We start from the raw sequence: 23,140 nt of genomic DNA on the forward strand, positions 1-23,140 counted from the left end.
TTATTGTGAATAGGACAACAATGAACACGAGTACAGTTGCCTTTTGGATAGAATGATTTCTTTTCCTTAGGCTAGATATCCAGTGGTGGGGATTGCTGGGTTGAATGGTGTGCTATTTTTAGTTCTTTGATAAATCTTCATATTGTATTCCATAGAGGCTGAACTAATTTACATTCTTACAAACAATGTCTAAGTGTTCTCTTTTCTCTGTATCCATGCCAACATCTTATTTTTTTTTTTTTTTTTTTTTTTTTTACTTTTTAATAATAGCCATTCTGACTCATGTAAGATGCTATTTCATTGTGGTTTTAGTTTGCATTTCTCTGATGATCATAATGTTGAACATTGTCTCGTGTGTTTTTTTGTCTACTTGTATTTCTTCTTTGGAGGAATGACTTTTCATGTCCTTTGCCCAGGTTTCAATGGAGTTGTCTTTTTCTTGTTGCATTGTCTGAGTTCCTTATAGATTCTGGACATTTGTCTTTTGTCACAGGCATAATTTGCAAATATTTTCTCCTATTCTGCAGGTTTTCTGTTTACTCTGTTGATTATTTCTTCTGCTGTGCAGAAACTTTTAATTTAATAAAGTCTCATTTGTCTACTTTCGTTTTTGTTGTATTTGCTTTTGGGGTCTTCATCATAAATTCTTTGCCTAGGCCAATGTCGAAAAGAATTTTTCCCAGATTTTCTTCTGTGACTTTTATAGTTTCAGGTCTTACGTTTAAGTCTCCAATTCATATTGAGTTAATTTTTGTATATGCAAAGAGATAAGATAGATTCCTCTACATATTGCTGGCCTGTTTTTCTAGCACCATTTATTGAATAGGGTGTCTTTTCCCCACTATTTTTGTCAACTTCGTCAAAGGTCAATTGGTTGTAAGTATGTGGCTTTATATCTGGGTTCTCCATTCTGTTCCATTGATCAAAGCATCTATTTTTGTACCAGTACCATGCTATTTTAGTTACTATGGCCTTGTAGTATAATTTGAAGTCAGGCAGTGTGATGTCTCCAGATTTGCTCTTTTTGCTTAGGATTGCTTTGGCTATTCAGGGTCTTTTCTGGTTCCATATGAGCTTCAGGAGTTTTTTTACACTTCTGTGAAAAATGCCATTGATAACTTTAGAGGGATTTCACTGAATCTATAGATTGGTTTAGGCAGTACGGTCATTTTGACGATATTGACTCATCTAACCCATGAGCATGGGATGTTTTTCCTTTTGTTTGTGTTATCTATGGTTTCTTTCATCAGTGTTTATCGTTCTCCTTTTAGAGATCTCTCAACTCCTTGGTTAAATGTATTCCTAAGCATTTATTTATTGTGTGTGTGTGTGTGTGTGTCTATTGTAAGTGGGATTGAGTTCTTCATTTGGTTCTCAACTTGAATGTTATTGGTGTATGGAAATGCTACTGATTTTTGCACACTGATTTTTGTACATTGATTTTTGTATCCCGAAACTTTACTGAATGTGTTTATCAAGTCTAGGAGTCTTTAGCTTCTCTAGGTGTATGATGATGTCATAAGAAACAGAGGTAATTTCACTTCTTCTCTTTCAATTTGGAGGCCTTTTATTTCTTTCTCTTGCCTGATTGCTCTGGCTAGGACTTCCAGTCCTATGTTGAATGAAAGAAGTAAGAGTAGATATCCTTGTCTTGTTCCAGTTCTTGGAAAAAAACGGCTTTCAACTTTTCCCCATGCAGTATGATAACTGTGGGTTTGTTGTATATGGCCTTTGTTATCTAGAGGTATGTTCTGCCTATGCATAGTTTGTTGAGGGTTTTATCATGAAGAAATGTTGGACTTTATCTAATGCCTTTTCTGTATCTATTGGAATGATCCTATGGTTTTTGTTTGTACTGCTGTTTATGCAATGAATCACATTTATTGATTTGTGGATGTTGAACCATCCTTGCATCCTGGAATAAAACCTACTTGCCTGTGGTAAAGTATCTTTTTGATGTGCTTTTGGATTCAGTTTGGTAGTATTTTCTTAAGGACTTTGCATCTATGTCATCAGGGATGTTCCTTTGTAGTTTTCTCTTTTTGTTGTGTTCCTGCCCAATTTTGGTAGCAGAGTGATACAGGTTTTGCAGAAGGAGTTAGGGAGGAATTCCTCCTCCTTGACTTTTTGGAATAGTTTCAGTTAGACTGGTTCCAGTTTTAGTTTGTACACATTCATTTCAGTTTTTAAGTGTGGCTCAGATTCTAGATTTTATTAATAAATACAGCTTTATGCATGTGATTTAAAGTTATAATTAACTATACTATTTTTATTATACCTTAAGATAATCTTCTCTCATAAAGTTCATCTGACATATATGTTCATTTTCTGATGTGAATAAAATTAATTTTATGTTGATAACTCTTTTGAAAAGTATATGATACCTTTTGAAACTCGGTACTGTACTGTGGTACAAGTGAGACAGAATAAGGAATTCCTAATTATAGGGTAGTTGTAGTTGGTTAAAACATGTCCACCCACCCCAAAGATATTTATTCATATCAAATCCCTGGAACTTGGGAATCTTATTTTATGGATAAAGAGTTTTTCAGATAGATAAAGGGATTTTGCAGATGTAACTAAGTTAAGAATTTAGAGTTGATTTCATCCCAGAGTATGCAAGTTGGATCCTGTTTCAGTCAGGGTTCTCTAGTGAAATAGAATCAATGGAAAAGATGGAAACAAGGAGGTAGATTGGGAGAGGGGAAGGGGGAAGAAGTGGGGGAAGAGAGAGAGAAAGAGAGAAAAAGAGAGAGAGAAAGAGAGAGCAGAGAAAGACTGGTTTTAAGGAATTGGTTTCCACAACTGTAAGTGATGGCAAGTCCAAAATCCACATGGCAGGCTGGCAGGCTTGAAATTCAGGTAAAAGTTGATATTGCAGTCCTAAGTCTGATATTTAAAGGTCAGGATAGCAGACTGAAAACTCAGACAGGATTTTTATGTTACAGTCTTGAGACAAAATTCTTTCTTCTCTAAGAAATCTCAGCTGTTGCTCTTTAGGCCTCAGCTGATTGCATGAGGCCCATTCACGTTTTATGGAAGGTAATCTGCTTTCTCATAAATATTAATCACATCTTTAAAGTACCTTCACAAAACACATCTAGACAAGTGTCTGACCTAACAACTGAGCACCATAGCCAAGTTGACACACACACAAAATCAACCTTCATAGTACCTAAATTCAAAGACAAGTGTCTCATAAAAAACACACAAAGAAGGCCATTTGAAGATAAAGCAAAGGGAGGTGGACACAAGTCAAGGATGCTGGTAAAAGCCAGAATGACAAAAAGGCAAAGAATGAATTCTTCCCTGGAGCCACAGAGGTAGTGCAGCCTGCTGACACCTTGATTTCAGATGTTTGGCCTCCAGAAGTATAAAAGAACATATTTCTGCTGTTTTAAGGTACCCAGTTTGTGGTAATATGACAACCACAAAAAACTAATAGTTGAAAATAGAAAATTAATATGTTCCTCACACTTTTAACCAATCAATCTAAATATTTCCTCTATTTTCTTTTTGAGATGAAGTTTCACTCTTTTTCTCCAGGCTGGAGTGCAATGGTGCGATCTTGGCTCACTGCAATTTCCACCTCAGGGCTCAAGTGGTTCTCCTGCTTCAGCCCCCCAAGTAGCTGGGAGTACAGGTATGTGCCACCACACGCAGTTAATTTTGTATTTTTAGTTGAGATGGCATTTTACCATGTTAGCCAGGTTGGTCTGGAACCCTTGACCTTGAGTGATCCACCTGCCTCGACCTCTCAAAATGCTGGGATTACAGGCGTGAGCCACCACGCCTAGCCATTTCTTCTCTATTATATTATTTTATGATATTACATGATTTCATCTTTCCTTGTCCATTTTTCATTCACCCACACTTAAGGATAATTTGTCAATGAAGCATTTCAAAAGCAACGAGTACCTTGCACCTAGATTTGATAATAAAAATCAATATGACCAACAAATACAGATTGTTAAGTATAGTGACAATACGGAAAGAAGAAAATCAGACATTGAAGATGATCTTGAGAGTCATGATAGCAGTGGTAAGAAAGAAGAGCTATTTTAAAGGAAGGTTCATTACAATTTTATCGTGTTCTGAATTTTTTAAAAAAAGAGAACTGATGACTCAAATATAGCTAAATATTTGAGATTGGGGAAATAGGAAACAAAGATACAGCTGAGAAGAAAGTTGAACAGAGGTGCTCTGTGTCTCTCTGTCTCTCCGTCTCTCTCTCTCTCTGTCTCTTTGTTTGTGTGCATATATGTGTTGACACAGGCAGTATAAGGGAAAGGTTGAAAGGAGGCGGGAGAAACAGATAAAGGTCTGAGAACTGAGGAAGAATATGAAAAATTAAGTTTGGCATATGTTGAATTTCACAAATTGGGTAAACATCTTGGTATGAATGTTTTCATCAACAGAGTTACTACTGAAGAAGGTATGCAGAAAGCAAGCCAAAAATTATAGATGAGTCCATCATTAGTCCTTTTATACTTACATTAATAGGCACTGCATCTGACAACATAATTTAATGTGATTTTTGCTACCAGCTCTGAAAATGAATAAAAATGCTACAAACAGTAAGATATACTGAGCTAGGTTATTAATGACAAATATTAGTATTATGGGATCATTGATAAGAGTTTCCTTCTAAAAGGATACATTAAATTTTCTGTAGTTTTTATACTGAGATATGCAAAGGAAAGAAAAATATTTTAGTTTCAGAAAACAGTGATAAGGGTGGGAATAATTATTGTTCTTAATTATAACTAGGGAAGTTATTTAGTAGTAATTTACTACACATGATGTCAGAATCATAAAATATGTTTACAAACAGCTTCAGAAACAATTTCACTTTATATAGTCCAATAACTTAAGCTTCACCATAATTTCAAGTGGTTTTTTTAAAAAAGAAATGCTAAATATATGGCCGGGCGTGGTGGCTCACGCCTGTAATCCCGACACTTTGGGAGGCCGAGGCGGGTGGATCACGAGATAGAGACCATCCTGGATAGCACGACGAAACCCATCTCTACTAAAAAATACAAAAAAATTAGCCGGGTGTGGTGACAGGCACCTGTAGTACCAGCTACTTGGGAGGCCTAGGCAGGAGAATGGCGTGAACCCGGGAGGCGGAGCTTGCAGTGAGCAGAGATCACGCCACTGCACTCCAGCTTGGGTGACAGAGCCAGACTCCGTCTCAAAAAAAAAAAAAAAAAAAAAAAGAAATGCTAAAAATAAACATATATATATATAGTGTTTACAGGTAGTATATATAGTCTTCGTGCTTTCCGAGTATTGACTCACATAGTCCTCTTAACAATCCCATTAAACAGATACTCTTATTATTCCTACTTTATATATGAGGACATTGAGTCACAATATAGTTAAGAATCATACCCAAGACCACATAGCCAGTAAGGGCTGAGTCAGGATTTTACCCATGATCTAAATCACTAAGCTACACTACCGTATGCACTGCATGCTATAAATAAAAATGACATTTACTTTAAGATTTTGTGATAGGTATTTGCAGACCTAGTGTCTTTTTTATTGAAATGAAAACAAGCTGTAAAACCAAAAGATCAATTCTGAAAAGTCAAGCTTCCATGTATCCTTTGCTTTTCTAAGATCAGTGAAGATTCATCTTTGGTTCATTTTGAAATTCCTTTTCTTACAAATCACGACTATATTTAACAGCCCACAGTATTCTAATGCAATTCTATCAAAGCTCTTTAAGCAAAAGAGAAAGAAAAATTCTAAAGATGGGAACCACAATAAATGGAATGTTAACATTTTAACAAAAGAGAAGCAAATTTTAAATCAAAGTGAACACGAAGCTGTCAGATTAACTGCTCAGTTTTTTTTTTCTTTAACCAACTTTTCTTTCTGATGAACCAAAACTTCTTTATTGAATTACCTGAGTCAGAGAGTTTGTTTAAATGCCAACTCCATGCCATCAGATACTTTCTGGGTCAATGAACTGCATCCAATCTGGAGAAGTTAGGATGCACAAAGGAAAGAAAGTACAGTTTGAGGTTTTCAAGGCCTGTCACACTGACTTCAATTCTTAGATAGAGCATTATAGGCATTCACCTCTTCCACAAAGGAGAATCTTAATAAACATCAAATTCAGCCAACATTAATACTTACGTGATCAAAAGGGAAAGAGAATCAATATCAATTCTTATCCCCCTCAAAATCTTTCTACCAGCATCATGTTTTATCATACGTTGTCCCTTGGTGTTGGTGACCAGTAGCCACAATGACAATTCTGCAGGAAGGGGGATGAAGGTGCCACTGCCATTGCCCTACATGAGCTCAGACACTGAGTACATCGTCTTGTTAAAATGCCCGGGACTCAATGGCACTTCGCTTGGAAAATTGAGTCCCTTCCCACCACAGTGCTTCTGGCGGCAGTAGCAGCAGCTGCTGCTGTTCTCCTATTCAAAATAATCTTTGGGATGTGTAGAGGACATACATATATTACTAGGGTGTAGGTGTCATCCTCTCATTTTATGTCCTCAAAGCCATCATGAAACGATTTGATTCCATGAAACTAATTAAGATAGTTCAACTAATAGCTGAATAAACTCCCATATCTCTTCTAACATTTCATCAGTACAAAAAAAGCCAAGAACTTAAAATGTTTTCCACTTGTTTCCAACTCTTGTTTCACAATCTACTTATTAATGAAAAACAGGAAAAATCTATACACTAGTTATTAATAGATGTATTTACTTATTGTAGCCATGTATCATAAACTATGAAATAAAAACAAAAGCTATCTTTATAACACTTTTGTAGACTGCCATATCCATAGCTCAAAGTGACTTTTTTATTTTTTTTTACAAAGGGCAAATTCTAAGACATAATGGCAGAAAGGAGGGCATATCAAAAACACACAATTGTTTGTTGAATCACATCAGGCAACTCACATTCAAAACAATCACTCAGAATTGGCTCAAGATGGGGATCATGCTGCACTTCATTTTCCTATCACAAGTTCCTATACATATCAGAAGACAGAGACCCACAGCCAGACACACTCCCCATAGGGTGAAGAGTAGTGATGCAAGATTGGAGTAGCCAGGGAGTCCTCCACCTCCATACATACTGACCAGGGAGTGAGAAGGAGATATGATTTTCCACTACCATCCTCAGACCCCATCTAGCCCTGCCGGAGCAGTAAATGCCCCAGGTGGCTGACTACATTAGGTAGGATCAGAAAGCCTCCATACCCAGAGGACAAACTATTAGTACACTCCAACTCCACTCAGCAACACGGCCTAACCACTCACACAACCAGTGGAGTCTTAATGCAATAAAATGTTTCAGTAGTCATATAATATTAAAAGCTAGTATTTATTAACACCAAACACTTCATTATTCTCATAACATTAAAAACTAATACCCATAAAGTGGTAGGTTTCCTTCCAAAAGCACTGCATGTGTTAATGATTTAATTCCCATGAAACCCTGTGAAGTAAGAGTTTTTATATGTGAGGAAACTGAGGCACAGAAATGTGAAGTCACATTAGTAACAGGGTAACTTAGGGAATATTAATATCACAGGGCCAACACATGGTAGAGCAAGAATTTCATCACAGGCCATGCGGTTCCAGGCCTTATCTTCTTAACTACTTCACTAGACTTTTTCTTGAGCTAACAAGGAAACCTGATTCTAAAGATGAGCACACAGATACTTGAGAAAAGCCAATGCCATGAAAAGCAGGTAATAAATATTAATATATTTGAAAACAAAGTTAGAAGAAACTTCTCAAAAATTTAGATTAAGTATAATTAATATCATCAGGGAAATAGGAAGCTATATCCAAACAAAAAATCAATTAATTTTCAGAAAAATGACAAAAATGATCACTGACATTTAAATCTCAATAGATGAAGTCAGGAACCCCAAACGGAGGGACCAGCTGAAGCTGTGGCAGAAGAACATAAATTGTGAAGATTTCATGGACATTTATTAGTTACCCAAATTAATATTTTATAATTTCTTACACCTGTCTTTACTGTAATCTCTGAACATAAATTGTGAGGATTTCATGGACACTTATCACTTCCCCAATGAATATCCTTGTGATTTCCTATGCCTGTCTTTACTTCAGTCTCTTAATCCCATCATCTTCTTTGTAAACTGAGGAGGATGAATGTCGCCTCAGGACCCTGTGATTGTGTCAACCGCACAAATTGTATGTAGAGCATGTGTGTTTGAACAATATGAAATCTGGGCATCTTAAAAAAGAACAGGATAACAGTGACGTTCAGCGAACAAGAGAGGTAACTTTGAACTGGCCGCCAGGGAGCCAGACGGAACAGAGCTATATTTCTCCTCTTTCAAAAGCAAATAGGAGAAATATTGCTGAATTCTTTTTCTCAGCAAGGAACATCCCTGAGAAAGAGAATGCACCCTGAAGGTAGGCCTATAGACGGCCCCTTTTTAAGGCATCCCGTCTTTTATGGTTGAAGCCGAAGGGATGAAATAAGCCCGGGTCTCCTATAGTTCTCCCAGGCTTATTAGGACGCAGAAAATTCCCACCTAATAAATTGTGGTCAGACAGGTTATCTGCTCTCAAACCCTGTTTCCTGATAAGATGTTGTCAATGACAATGGGTGCCCGAAACTTCATTAGCAATTTTAATTTCACTTCATCCAGTGGTCCTGTGATCTCGCCCTGCCTCCATTTGCTTTGTGATATTTTGTTACCTTGTGAAGCATGTGATCTCTGTGACCCACACCCTATTCGTGCACTCCCTCCCCTTTTGAAATTCGCTAATAAAAACTTGCTGGTTTTATGGCTCAGGGAATATCACGGATCCTGCCGCCATGTGACGTCTCTCCCGGACACCCAGCTTTAAATTTCTCTCTCTTGTGCTCTTTCCCTTTATTTCTCAACCCAGCCGAGACACATAGAAAATAGAAAAGAACCCATGTTAAACACTGGGAGTGGGTTCTCCTGATAGAGGCACAGAAATGTGAAGTCACATTAGTAACAGGGTAACTTAGGGTATATTAATATCACAGGGCCAACACATGGTAGAGTAGGAATTTCATCACAGGCCATGTGGCTCCAGGCCTTATCTTCTTAACTATTTCACTAGACTTTTTCTTGAGCTAACAAGGAAACCTGATTCTAAAGATGAGCACACAGATACTTGAGAAAAGCCAATGCCATGAAAAGCAGGTAATAAATATTAATATATTTGAAAACAAAGTTAGAAGAAACTTCTCAAAAATTTAGATTAAGTATAATTAATATCATCAGGGAAATAGGAGGCTATATCCAAACAAAAAATCAATTAATTTTCAGAGAAATGACAAAAATGATCACTGACATTTAAATCTCAATAGATGAGCTGAATAAGAGAACGGGCACAGCGAAAGAACAAATTAGAATGAGCCAGAATTCTCCCAGAAGCAGTTAAAAATACCAAGAGATACAAAGCGTGAAAGTAAAGCCAAAGGATATGAAGGACTGATTCCAATATTTGACGATAGGCTTTCCAGAAACCAAGAATAAGAAAATAAAGCATAAGGACATGTAAAGCAAGCATGGAACAAAATGCCTTAAAACTGAGGAAAGTTTTAAGCTCTTGGATTTAGAAATTCTAATGAATGCTGGGAAAACAAGTAAAATAAACATATCTTGATATCTCAGGATGAATTTTCCAGATTTATGAGGCATTTATATTTCATTTTTGAGCACCTCAAAATTAAGATAACTAAAAATATACCTAAAAGTGAGTTCATCTAAACATACCCTTTTATTTTCACGATTTCTATCATTAATATTGATATTTTCGCAATTACCCAGGCTCCTAATACAATGCTTTCTTTAACTCTTCCCTTTTCTGACCATATTTATTCTATGGTTCTACTTTATCTTCCCCTGTTATAAAGAATAGAGACTCACTAAGGCCAGCACAGGAGCTACCATAAGACACATGTGATAAAGATAAGGGTATCATATAAAAGTTTGCAGTCAAAACACATCATAAGCTTGGCTTCCCAATTAGGAACTGAAGGATAGTTCTGGAACTGAGACAGTATGTATGCATTTGAGAATCAGAAACATGAGGAATGACCATCATTATTAACAGCCAACATTTCTACTCTATAGATTCCTTCTACAGATCTGCCTACCTGGGTTTCCCACCTCCAGTTCACTAATTCTTTCCTTTCATCCTATATAGCTGTTGCTTGATTACAGTTCTTGCTCCCTTATTACTTTTAACTAAAAGTAAACTCATTTTGGTCCTAACTTTGACTCTGCTCTCATTGTCTGTACTCTCTGTTTGTTACTTAAAATCTATTACATCCTAGTTTTCCTTTTACTTAGCTATCATGTGATTCTTTTCTCCTTCAGGAGACTAATTCTATACAGACCAGCTATTTTTCCTGTTAAAACAGACTCTTTTTTAATTATTCAATTTAGGAGTGTTCCTATTTGGGAATATATCAGTTATTGAGGCGTGTCTAATCTTTAGGATACTGCCTTCCTCTGAACTTACAGATATTCCTCTGAATATCTGTAATTATACAACGGACTCAACTGTTCATCATGGGCTTGTTAACCAATTCACTCTTTGTTTGCTGTATTTCGTAATCGTTAAATTTTTGTATTGTTTGTTTATCATGGTTTATAGCTTCCCGTCTCTTCTGGGCATTCCCGTTTTAGTACTGGAGCATTTTTCAGTACTTAAACTTACTGAGTCCATTTGTCTGTCTTATGCAGCATTGAGAAAATTTAAATGCTTCAGCTTTTCATTTGTAAAATAAAGGCAGAAAGGATAAATTAAAGCCTGTGAATATTATCTGATTATAATATTTAAATGGTATTAAAATATGAAAAGCCTTGGGTAAAAGACATAGGCTCCCTTACAAGAATAGAAAAAAATATATATTTCCCAAGTTTGGTTTCAGCACTTCTTGATTAGACAGACGTCTCTTTTTTTTCCCCTTTAAATAAAATTCCCACTTGTTTTCTCTCACAGCAGTTCACAAAATAAGACATTCATAAATATTTTAAGTTCACAAAATAAAAAAATAATTATTATTGATGGTAAACTGGCATGAGCAGTGCCAAGGGACCAAAGCTTTGTCACAAAATATTTATCAATATCTTTATGGATAATAATACCACAAGTAAAATCTTCCCAATGGCAATTATGTAGCTAACAGTTACATAGATAATGGAGAGAGAAGGTATCTGATCACAACTCTTCCCCTCACTTGCTCTGGGAACCACACCCCCACTGTGGCAGGAACTCCCAGAAGTTATGACTGCACCAGGAACTGCTCACTACTCCTCACTATAGATTATTGGATGGTTTCTTGAGCCCAGATTGGCTAATTAGATTTCTCTCTCCCACTGAGAGAGATTGGGTGAGAGGGAGTCCAGTACCTCTGTCTATGGGGCTACACCATGCAGAGCAGGAGCTGTGGGAATGACCATCTATGGCAGTGTGGACTGAGAGTTCGTGAAAGCTCATCTGCAGAGAGAAAGAAAAGAATGATGCAGATACACCCAGAGAAACAAGAGAGGGGCAAAGTATAGTTTTTGGTTTGCTGTACCCTAATCATTTTAGTACACTCCCGTTTGTTTTCAAGGTGAGTTTCTTTTTTTTTTTTTTTTTTAAAGAATTTTAATGCACACAGTTGTCGTTCCCAATTTTACCTCTGAATGTTTTTCTGTCATATCAATGTACTGCATCTAACTTAACTGCCTGTCACCTTCTCTGGCAACTCAAATGCTAACGTCTGGTTTACAAGTCCATTCACAATTTACCACAATTTGCTTTTCTCCCCTTATATTCCCCAGAATGTTTTACTTGTTTTGCATTTCACCTGCCCGGGTCTCTGTCCCCTGAATACACCTTAAATGTTATCTCTTTTTCCCATAAGTTTTTTTTCCTTTCCTCAAATGTCTGATTCTGGCTTATCACTCCAGTAATGAAGCTAGTCCTCCTCACAGGAAATGTCCCTGTCCCATCCCCCAGGTATTAATGACATCCTATGATCATTTTCTAGGTGATTCTTTGGGGTTCTATCACATATATATCCATGTGGTTTGAGTTTTCTTCCCTAGTGTGTAAGAACTTGATTACATTGTGAGCACTCCAGGCCCACTGAGTCTCAAAATCATGTTTTTCTTGGGTTAAGAAAGTAAAAGAGCCTAGAAAGAATCAAAATTTAGTGGACCTGGTAGACAGATGGGCAGGCTTTAAAGAAATTTAGCTCCTTTAAAAAAAAGTTCTATAGTGATTTTCAATTATATTCTTTATATTTTACTTACAGAAGCAACAAATGAATATATCTTTACCCTAAAAACAAATCCAAGCAATATAGAATTGCACAGAACATAATATGAAGTTTCCCTCCATGCACGCCCACCTCCACCACATCCTCATCTCCATCCACTCCCTTCCACAGAGGTGACCATTGTTAAGAGTTTGGTATACATTTTTTCTAAGTCTTACTAAAGATTTACTTGCAATTATAAACATGTCTTTCTTTTGTTAACAAAAATCAAATAACACTTAATAGCTTTCAACATTTTCCACTTAAGAATATATTTTATATTTTTATGATAGTACATTGAAATATACCATATTTTTTGTAATAGCTGCATTAACAGCCCAAAGGTGGGTATATACCAATTAATACAATCATTAACTTATTGATGGACAATAGCAACAATGTCATAGTGAAAAAGATAAATAAAGATGTTTCATGTGTCAACTGAGTGTGATGAAAATTCTGCTGGCTGGTTTTCCTCAAACCTTGCTGAGTCTAGGTGACTGATACGTATATGTAGATGAGTGCCAATACTGAAGATGAGTACATTTACATAGGCCTAGTGAAAACTGTCATTTCCTTGATGGCTAAGACAGATTCTTATCTAGAACTTGAACCCAACTCTATGTGATTACAGTGCCCATGTTCTTTTCATTATATTACGTTTCAAGTTTTAAAATAGAGGTTTTCTTCCTAAATGAGTGCTTATTAAATCTTTCACAGAGAGTAAATTCTATATACAAGTAGCTATTGGTGTATTATATTAGATAAAATTATTTCTTTATAAAATTTGGTGTTTAAAAAGAGCAGTTGGCCAAAACCAGATTTCATGACATAACCATAAACATGTATTCTTTGTGTAGACATAGCACTCTTTCCTCTAGTTGCCAGATGATGATTTATAATGCCCCCCTTTATCAATAACATATTGCTTAAAGATACCACAAATGAAATTTGTTATTTTTAAACAGATAAAGATAATGAATGGAAGGTAATTTGAATGATTCTCATAAAATCTTTTAACATGAGATAGAAGAAAATTGACATACAACTGCCAGGATTTTTATAATACTAGAACGGAATGCACTAGTCAAAAGAAAAGTACTTAAATACAATGTTGTTGTAGTTTGATGTATATTAACCTATGTGGAGTAGTAAACAAAACCCTACAACAGTAGGTGGCTTAGTAGTAATACTTTGCTTCTTAGTGTTCAAATATTAAAGAGATACAGCTTACAGTTATACCTACAAATTTCTCCATGGTGTCTTTAAAGTGCTGAAAAAACAATCTTAAGGTACAAGATTCTACTTTAAAACTGCTTGGCAAGGCAGTCAAATAAGTACAAACCATAGAGAAATTTTGCTGTCTCATGAAAAGAGCAAAATGATGATCCCTTTATTCCCCCATTGTACTAACTTTATGCAGCAGAAGAGCCTCATTTCTTCCCATCCCTACATTGCTAAAGAAGAGGCATGGTTATTGACAATCTCAAATTAAAAAAAAAAAAAAAAAAAAAAAAAAAAAAAGATGGGGAGATATATAGGGAACATTTTATAATTGATTCTTGGCTGTGAAACAAAACTACCCAATTAAGTACCAATTAATTAGTGCATCGAAGAGCATTTTATCATGACATTTATATAGCACATCCTAGCAGGAGAATTTTATCTTCATACTTTGCCAGTTAAGTGAGCTTATCTTGTTACTAGAGTAGTTGACAGCCTCTCCTTCAAATAAAAGACATTTGAAGGTTTTTCCTGAAATTCTAGTTAGGGTCCCTAATTTTGAGGAGCTGCTTATATGGTGGCCTTTGGTCTTGGGCAACAAGTAACAGAACATCGAAAATGGCTTCTTGTTCTTTTCCCTGGCATGTGCCAGCTATCTGTGGGAAAAATATAAGGGGACACAGCTTTAATAAATTTTCTTTCATAAGAGAAGCCCTGTACTATACAAGCATGCTCCCAGCTGACATAAAGAGAAGCTCCTCTTTTTGTCAATGAAAGAATTTTTAAAAATATCTTCTTGGTGTGATAATTTCTTGGTGTGATAATTTCAATCATGAAAATAAGAATTCTCAACTCTCATAAATGTCATATTTTATCTTTTATTTAGAAATTCAACATCAGTTCTAAAGTGAGAGTTTAGAGATGTATTAATCTAACTCATGACTTAGAGCCAAATTATAAATGTTGTAAATTATGTAACCACTATCCCATCCCTTTTGCTACAACTTTGTGAAAGGGAAGAACCAGGATTGAAAAGTAGGTTTTGCTCACCATCAAAATTCTGTATGTGTGTGCATGTGTGTGTGTATGTGTGTGTGTGTGGTGTCAACATTTGAAATTTACTCTCTTAGCAATTTTGAAATATACACCACTATTAACTATAGTCGCTATGTTGTGTATCACAAAAAAATTCATTCTTCCTGTCTAACTGAAATTTTGTATTATTTGACCACCATCTCCCCATTCCACTCAACGCCGTAGCTTCTGGTAGTCACCATTCTACTCTCTGCTTTCTTAATATTTATCCTCACCATCTCACTCACAAGTTGGAAGACGACTGAGGAAAGAGAAGGACTTGTAGAAAAGATACATAACAAGAATAAAGAAGAAAAAGAAAAAATATAGAGAGAAGAGGAGCAAGAATGCGGGGGGAGGGAGAGGGTGAGCGCAGAGTAATTAGCACAGATCTGGAAGTTGTTTGTTCCCTAGTTGAAAACAGGAGCACATTCAAAAATCTGCAGAGATGGGGCTCTGCCCTATCCAATTATTCCTCTACTCCAAGCTGCACTCCATAGATTTAAGGAGACAGAAAAAGAAAACAGTTGCAACTACTGTATTAATTATACAAAAAGAGTGAACATTTTCCAAAGGTATACTCTGAAAATCATAGTTTCAAACTATAAAACAATAAAAGGAAAAGAAATTAAAAATATCTAGAAAAACTCATCAAAGAGCAGGAATATATTTCAGGGAGGAGCTATATATTTCACTTTATATATACATTTTAAAACTCCTACCATTTTGTGGATGTGAGGGTTTTTGGATGCTTACCACAATATTAAAAATAATAGACTAAACACATAAAAGCCAGTCCTGCATGGACTAATGATAATGATAAGGATTAGCCTTAAGATCCAACAGGGCAGAAAAGTAGAACTCAGAAGAGCCCATCTCTATACACATATACACACTAAATCCATACTTCATTGTACTAATTTGTTCATTTTCTCTTCTCTCCTTCCCATTTTTTAAACCTTTTCCTCTTTCCTTGCTTTTTCTTTACTTCTTTTTTTACAGCCACACATGGGCAAAAGAGTTAAAGCTATTCTTTATTTTTACTTAAAAAAGGAAGAAAAAGGATGAATACTCCTAAGATGTACAAGTTAACACAAACAAAAACCTGACAATATTTCTGTTCAGTAATTATAAAAAGTGAAATGTTATATTAAAATTTGAATTAACAAAATTAGTTAAAACATATATTCACATCTACATAATGCAATGATAGTATTTGATTTGATTACATGAGAAAAGTGATTAAAATATATTGATCTCCATCTCCTGGTTTCTACGCTTTAAATGGAATTAGATATTATTCTTGCTTTGGCATTAGTAAGAGTTCAGTACGTTGTTATTGAGGATTTTAGAATATATTATATAAGAAATATGTATTATTTGAACTTTATTCATTTCAGCTAGTGAACTGTACCCAACAGACTTTTCCTGTTATATAGAAGAGAAATCTGGTCCAGGAAAATTCTGGGATAAATAAGGGACCACGATCATTTCTGGATGGCCAATAAATTACTAACCTATGATATTTCAGAAGACAATTCTTTCCTACAATTTAGTATTTAACTTGCAATTGGTAAGGTGTATTTGTAAGATTCTGTGGCTGGGGGCCCTGTCTGCTTTATTTTGATAACATACTGAGAGGTCATGTGGTACTTTGTACATAGTAGGTGAAAAAGAAAGGTTTGTTGGATGAATGAGTCATTTCAACTCTTAAAAGCAGTTAAAATATTAGGGAACAATATCAGATAAAAGGTGAGATGAGCTAAAGTCATTTCAATACATTCTTGAACATGAATAAAATATTTCCTCTTTTATTTTTGTTTTATTTTTATTTTCCCAAGACTTTTGCAGGATCAAATATTGCAAGTTATCAAATATACTTTTAAATTTTATTGATTGGCTTTTCTTATATTTACAGAAGACATGGAAATAAATGTACCCACTGAAATCGCACAGGAGAAACAATACCATATTTTAAATTTTAATTACTTTATTTTAGCAATTTATATTGAGAAAATTTATATTTGTGTTAATTTATTAATTAAAAATCCAATCTCTTCCAAACAGATGACAGTTGAATACACTGAACTTTTAATTAATTTGCTGCCATTGAAGAGATCACAAAATCATCTGATTTTTTATACAGGTATTTTTAATAGTAAATTAAAAAAACTGAAATGCTGATTTTATACAAGGTATCCATAAAAAATTATTTATTGGTGCTTAGATACCATTTATTTAAGAGCTCTGCCCTGATACCCTGCCCCCACGTTTAATTTCCCTGTTGTTCCAGTGTTGATGATTACCATGTTCCAATTGACAATTGATTGTATGTTTTACAAGATTGTAAGCTCATTCAAGCCAGGAAGTATGTCATATTTGATATTGTCTCCAATGAACAATAAAGCTTTCTCTGTAGGTACAGCTTCCCACAAAGTAGCTGTTCAACAGATATTTGAGATAATCACAAGATCAAATCCATTAGTCTACAAATTTAAAGTCAAACCCAAACCACAGTGAAAATCTAATTTTGAAGCACCTTAATAACTAGCCAGATTATATTTTCATGATAACATTCCTCTCAGTATCTCCTCAAGCTTTAACTCTATACTTTAACATAAACTAAAAGAATAGCATAACACACATAGAATTTGGTTATAAATCAGTCTAACTTTGGTGATAGATAATGTAGTTTACCTTCATTTGTATGCTACATGGCTTCCCAACCTTCATAAAGATTTGGATGCAAGAAATCTAAATTCCAAAAACAGCATTACTTCGACTTAAATGTAATGTGATATTAATAAAGTAGCCTCCCCGAGCCAGTACTTTTTCCCTTTAATATGGTAGTTTTCAAGATGTGGGTATAATGACATGAGTTATAATAGTCGTTTCCTGCTCTTAAGTATTGCTAGCATTAGTAGAGTTGAGAATCTTGCTTACAAAATGAGCAGAAAAGCAGATTGAAGCCACAATAAATGAGGCAAGCATTTCCAGAGTTCAGCACATCTAGATACTCACTGAAAATTTCTTCCCTTTACTCCTTGCCCTGCCATTGAGCACAAGAAAATTACCAGAGCAATCAAGTTCGAAGCACATCTTGGCAGGGTTGAGAGCTTTTACCCACTCTAAGCAAGCACAAGGTATTCATATTTGCTGACATAATAGTGACAACGTTTCCATATCCAAAAATGTACTGATTGGGTAGGACTCAGAGTGAGGCAAATTAGAGGAAAAATACGCAAAGCTTCAGTATCCTTCACCAGAACAGTAGTTCCAGGGCAATGGCATCCCCACGTACTCCCGTAAAGAGCACCAAATCTACATCAGATAACTTTTCAGACACACAGACAGAACTGATTAGTCTTATTTCTGCTCAGGATGCTCTCAGGATTAATTTTATCTTGCCCCACATCCTTGTGTCACTAGCAACCAGACCTCCAGGATCATAACACTCACTATGACTCAGACTTTCATCCCGTATGTTCTGTGCGCATCCCCTAAATCACATCTCCACTCCTTTCTAAACACTTTCATGTTACTGCCAGAAACCCACATCTATGATCACTAAATGTTCCTCTACCCTCAATGTCTTTTAAAAATATGTCCTTCCCCTTGCCATAACTCAAATGTGAATGTACCCTGAGCACATCATTGTTTTACTAGCCCTCCCTAGTGAGTGCTTTTTAAATTTTCTTTTACACCCTGTGTACCTCAGATCCAGGAAGTGAAGATGAGTGTTCTCACTCTACTTTTCCCATTTGTAATTCATTTAGTTCTATTAAAAAACCAAACTGACAGGCATGGTGGTGTGTGTCTATAGTCTCAGCTACTTGGGAGGCTGAGGTGGGAGGACCACTTGAGCCCAGGAGTCCAGGCTGCTACTTAAGCCATGTTCGTGCCACTGCACTCCAGCACAGGCAACAGAGTGAGACCCTGTCTCAAAGCAAAACAAAACAAAACAAAAACAAAAAACTACTTATGCCATCCAGGTATGCTAGCCGCCATTTTTTCTTCTAGTGTCATTTATAAAACTTGGGTCATTCATTGAAGATCCTTGAAGATCTATTGAAGTATCTTTTTCATCCTTCTGTGTTACATCAGCATCCTGGGAATGACCCATCCAGTATGCCGACATCTGATTCCTTGACTTTGTCACCTCCAGTAAGCTATTCTTACATCACTTGACAGCCTCCTATTCCTGTAACAATACCCTAGTCCTCACCTTCACTTAGAAAAATATCCCACTTCCTTCATCTTCTTTATAATACATATCTCACTCTGACTATATTCTTCTATCCTTTTCATTGACTCAAATACATTTAAAAATTCTACTACTTCATAATGACTTTCACTGACCAATCCACTTTTCTGCTACTCACCACCATCCCTTTTAGAGTCACTTATTTCTTTGCATGGTTTCATTTCCATGATCTGTCATTACAGACCTTATAAATATTTCCTTATAAATATTTCCAACTCCTTAGCCATCCCAGAAAAACTCAGTTTCCCACTCTCCAAAATGATTACTTAACACATTTTCTCCTCCCAATTCAGCTGCAACAGTTTATCCCAATTCCTTTCCCTACTCACTGTTAGCTAATGATGTACCTTTTACTTTTAAGAAAAAGAAGCTATGAGATGAGAGTTCCCTCACCTTCTTACCATTGAATCTAGAAATCTCTCCACATCTGTACCTGTCCTCCCTGCCTTCTCTCTTGTCACAATGGAGGAGGAGTCCCTTCTTTCACAAAAGGTCAATTTCTTCACTTATACTCTGGATCCTACCTTCCCTTGTCTCCTTACAGATCTTATTCTTGAAAGATATTATCATTGCCTTCTATGTGTGTGTGTGTGTGTGTATTATATATATTTATATATATATTTATATATATTTATATATATTTATATATATTTATATATATTTATATATTTATATATATATTTATATATATAATGAATTCCTCCATTCTAATCAGTATGCAAAATAATGGTTAAGTGTTTTATATTTTTTAAAAATGTGTATCTCCTTTGACTTCGTATTCTCTCCAGCAACTATTTTTCTTCTCCTTGTTTCAAAGCCAAACTGACTTCATCTGCTTTCCTCTGTTTCTCCTACCATTCATGCTTCAGTACTCGCCAATCTGATCTGTATCCACCACACTTCTGAAAAGTCTCACCAAGTTTACCTACAAAACCCCATGTTGTCAAAATCAATGATGATGTTTCTACCTTCATATTTTAGCTACAGATGATGCAGCTGACCTCCTCTCCCCTTCTTGAAACACTCTTCTCTCTTGGTCTCCATGACAATATGCTCCAATGGTTTTTATATTACTTCCTTAGTGACTCCTTCTTTCTCCTCTACTTGACCTCCAAGTAATGAAGTTCCTAGATAATCATTCTTGAATTGTTCAGATGTTCTCAGTATATACTCAGTATATTCCTTCCTCTTCAAGTAAACTTATCTGACTCTGGGACTTTAAATGCATTTTATATTTGCCGAAGATTTACATATTTCAGCATATATATTTCCAACTCTGATCTCTCTCTGAGCTTCAGACTCCATTCAGCTATGTGCCTGATATCTCCACATTGATGTCTAACATGCATTTTAACCTCATCATGGCCAAATCTGTGGAACTACAAAGCTGACAATAGAGGCCTTGCATGGTGAAATGGTGTTTTTCAACATAAAAGAAATCTGATCTGGAATCTAGAACTCAATTGTAATTAAATCCAGAAGTCAACCTTTTTCTCCAGTGAAGTTAAAGACTGATATTTTTTCTATTATCTTTAGAACAACCTTAAACACTATAAAACTATGTATATGTCAGGTGTTTTTCCAATGATTTCTTAAAGTAATTCTGCTACATGACATCAAACATAATAAATGACTAACAAGCATTATATGTGACTTACTTCCATACTAGAAGGCAACAGTACTGCGAAGGATAACTGTATTGTCAATGTCCTACATTTAGGATTGTGGATGGCTAATGTTCTAACGCTCTATTTAGAGACGCTGCTGCATTATTCCTATCTACCAAAACAGAGAATGCAAACAGACCCACGTGGACAAGACTGTGAAACAGGGCAAATATCTGAAGTAACCTCCATTTTCTAAGTTCTCCCCTCTCCAGACATCCAAATTCGTGCAAATCTCTCCTTTTCAATCTCTAATTCCTTAATTGAAACCTATTCTCAGGGAAATATCTGATGAATCATCCACCTGATATTATAAATTATAGTCTAGACAAACAAGTGACTTATCTTAGGAGTATGACTTTATTTAATATATATTTATTAAATTTTTATTAATTTTTAATGAACAGATAAAATATATATTAAAAATTATTTATTTGACAATAAATTTAAATTTAGCACAGCAAAGAAACAAAGAACAACAAAACCACAAAATAATCTCTAACTTGGGGGATTTCTGTGTTCTGACCTAGTTTGTAGAGGCAGTCTTAAGGCAAAGGGCTCCTTGTTAACATGGAATTTAACATCTATATCACAATTAAGGATAATGTCTCAGCTTTTTAATTGGACTAACAATAACTTTCCATAAATTTCCAGCTTTAGGATAACTATCTGAGGCCGACTACTTAACTGCCTATGACCCAACTTTGCTATCCCAGTTCTTGTGATAGAAATTCTGTGTTATTATCATGACTCTACTGAAGAACTCAAAAATAAAACTACTTTTGCAAATACATCTTTGTGTTTGTACTAATGAGGGTTAGATAATACGTACCACGATAACAAGCAGAAACTGCTGTAGGGTACTCCATGTTGAAAACAAAACACTGAATTAATGTTTATTTGCTATGTGAAGAGTGAGAAATTAAAAAAGAATAATGTACCACTTTGGTAGGCATTGTCCTGCTAACTGTAACTGTTATGTATTTCTATACATGGTAAGAAAGTGATTTTTATCTCTAATGCACCACGATTAAAAAAATTAAATCAAAATCTTATAGAGTACCTTTAACGAATTAAGAATATAAATGCTCTATACTTTAACAAAAAACAAATATTGAAATAGTTTCATACGTGCAGGTTGCTATCAAACAAAATGATGTGCTTGTCTTTTTAAAACCAACAGACAAAGGAATTGATACTGTAATAGGAACTTATCATTTAAAAATTATAATAGAAGGTTCCAACAATTCAAAATTAGAGTATATGAATATTTATTTTGCCTTGATCTAATTAAAGATTACCCTGAATAATTACTGTTTGGGAGAAAATGCATATTAGTGAGCTGCTATGCTATAATAAATTTATATGCAAATTAAAAGCTAGAAGGTAGCAATGATATCCTGTAACAAAGGAGATTTAAAAAAAAATTTTGGAGATAGGGTCTCACTCTGTCCCCCAGGCTGGAGTACAGTGGCGCAATCTTGGCTCACTGAAGCCTTGAACTCCTGGGCTAAAGGGATCCTCCCAACTCAGCCTCCCAAGTAGCTAGGACTACAGGCATGTGCCACCATGTCCAGCTAATTTTCTTCAGATTTTGTAGAGATGAGGTCTTAATATGTTGCCCAGGCTGGTCTTGAACTCCCGCACTCAAGTGATCCTCCTACCTTCCCCAAAATGCTGGGATTACAGGTGTGAGCCATTGCACCAGGCTGATTTTTAAATTCCAAACTTCCTTAAAATCATGTAGAAAGCTTTTATTACTTCAACCATTGTTACCCTTTCTCCATGTTTCCTAATTTATAATTTATAAAGACATAGGCATCACTAAAAGATGTATTAAGAGAAATTTTCACATTTTTAAACATTTCAAATGTGATCACTATGCATTGAATCCTCATTATTACATTGCTTATTTATATCTGTTAAAATGTAGCCTCATAAGTTTCAAAATTAAGCAAAATTTTTAAATGATCAAAAAAGGAAAATTTAATGACATTTTATAGTATTTTATAGTCACTCTCTCTCTGCTTCTTTCTCTCTTTCTCTTTCACTAAATATTATCTTTACACAATTGGGATATCCTTTTAGAGAAAACATCCACGGCTTTTATCATTTTATCAGTTTATATGTTGACTAGTGCTAAGTAACCTAAGTAATGTGTGGCTTCCTGGTCACTTTTGGTGTCTTGATGCCTCTTACATTTATTAGTAACGTAATGTAGTATAGAAATAGTATTGTAGAAATGCAGCATTCACATTTGTGTTGGGCTGGGATGCCTAGAGGCCATTTCAGGTGCACGTGTCTTACTGAGGGAGTACTCCCTTGGAACAGAGTGTCAGGAAACCATTGCAGGAGAATGTGGTCTCAGCTGGTGTCTAGCTTCAGCCTGATTGCTTGGGGAGAAATGGATGCCAATTGCACAGCAGAGTTTATTCCACCTTGGAACAAAGAGACCATCTTCCACAGCCCATTATCAGTCAGTCATTGGGTGGGTAAGGGGCATGTAACTTTTTTGTGAGGTAAGTCAATTCCTATTGGACCAAGGGCAATTTCCAGAGAAAGAGCTCCAAAATGTTAGCAGCCAACGCTTAGAGTAGCT

General features: G+C 35.5%; 1 protein-coding gene across 2 annotated transcripts in view; it reads right to left on the reverse strand.

Moving 5' to 3' along the window:
- The window catches only part of CHSY3 (chondroitin sulfate synthase 3), a 291,038-nt gene that overhangs the window by 131,018 nt on the left and 136,880 nt on the right, over positions 1–23,140 (reverse strand). The window contains exon 3 of one of the 2 annotated variants that reach the window (XM_030927993.1): positions 11,420–11,507. The exons of the other annotated variant lie outside the window; for it this stretch is intronic. Within the exon in view, the coding sequence (XP_030783853.1) occupies positions 11,420–11,507 (88 nt within the window). The remainder of the gene's footprint in view (positions 1–11,419; positions 11,508–23,140) is intronic. 2 annotated transcript variants of the gene reach the window in all.

This window comes from Rhinopithecus roxellana, chromosome 3 (assembly GCF_007565055.1).
Source record: "Rhinopithecus roxellana isolate Shanxi Qingling chromosome 3, ASM756505v1, whole genome shotgun sequence".
NCBI classification, from domain to species: Eukaryota; Metazoa; Chordata; class Mammalia; order Primates; family Cercopithecidae; genus Rhinopithecus; species Rhinopithecus roxellana.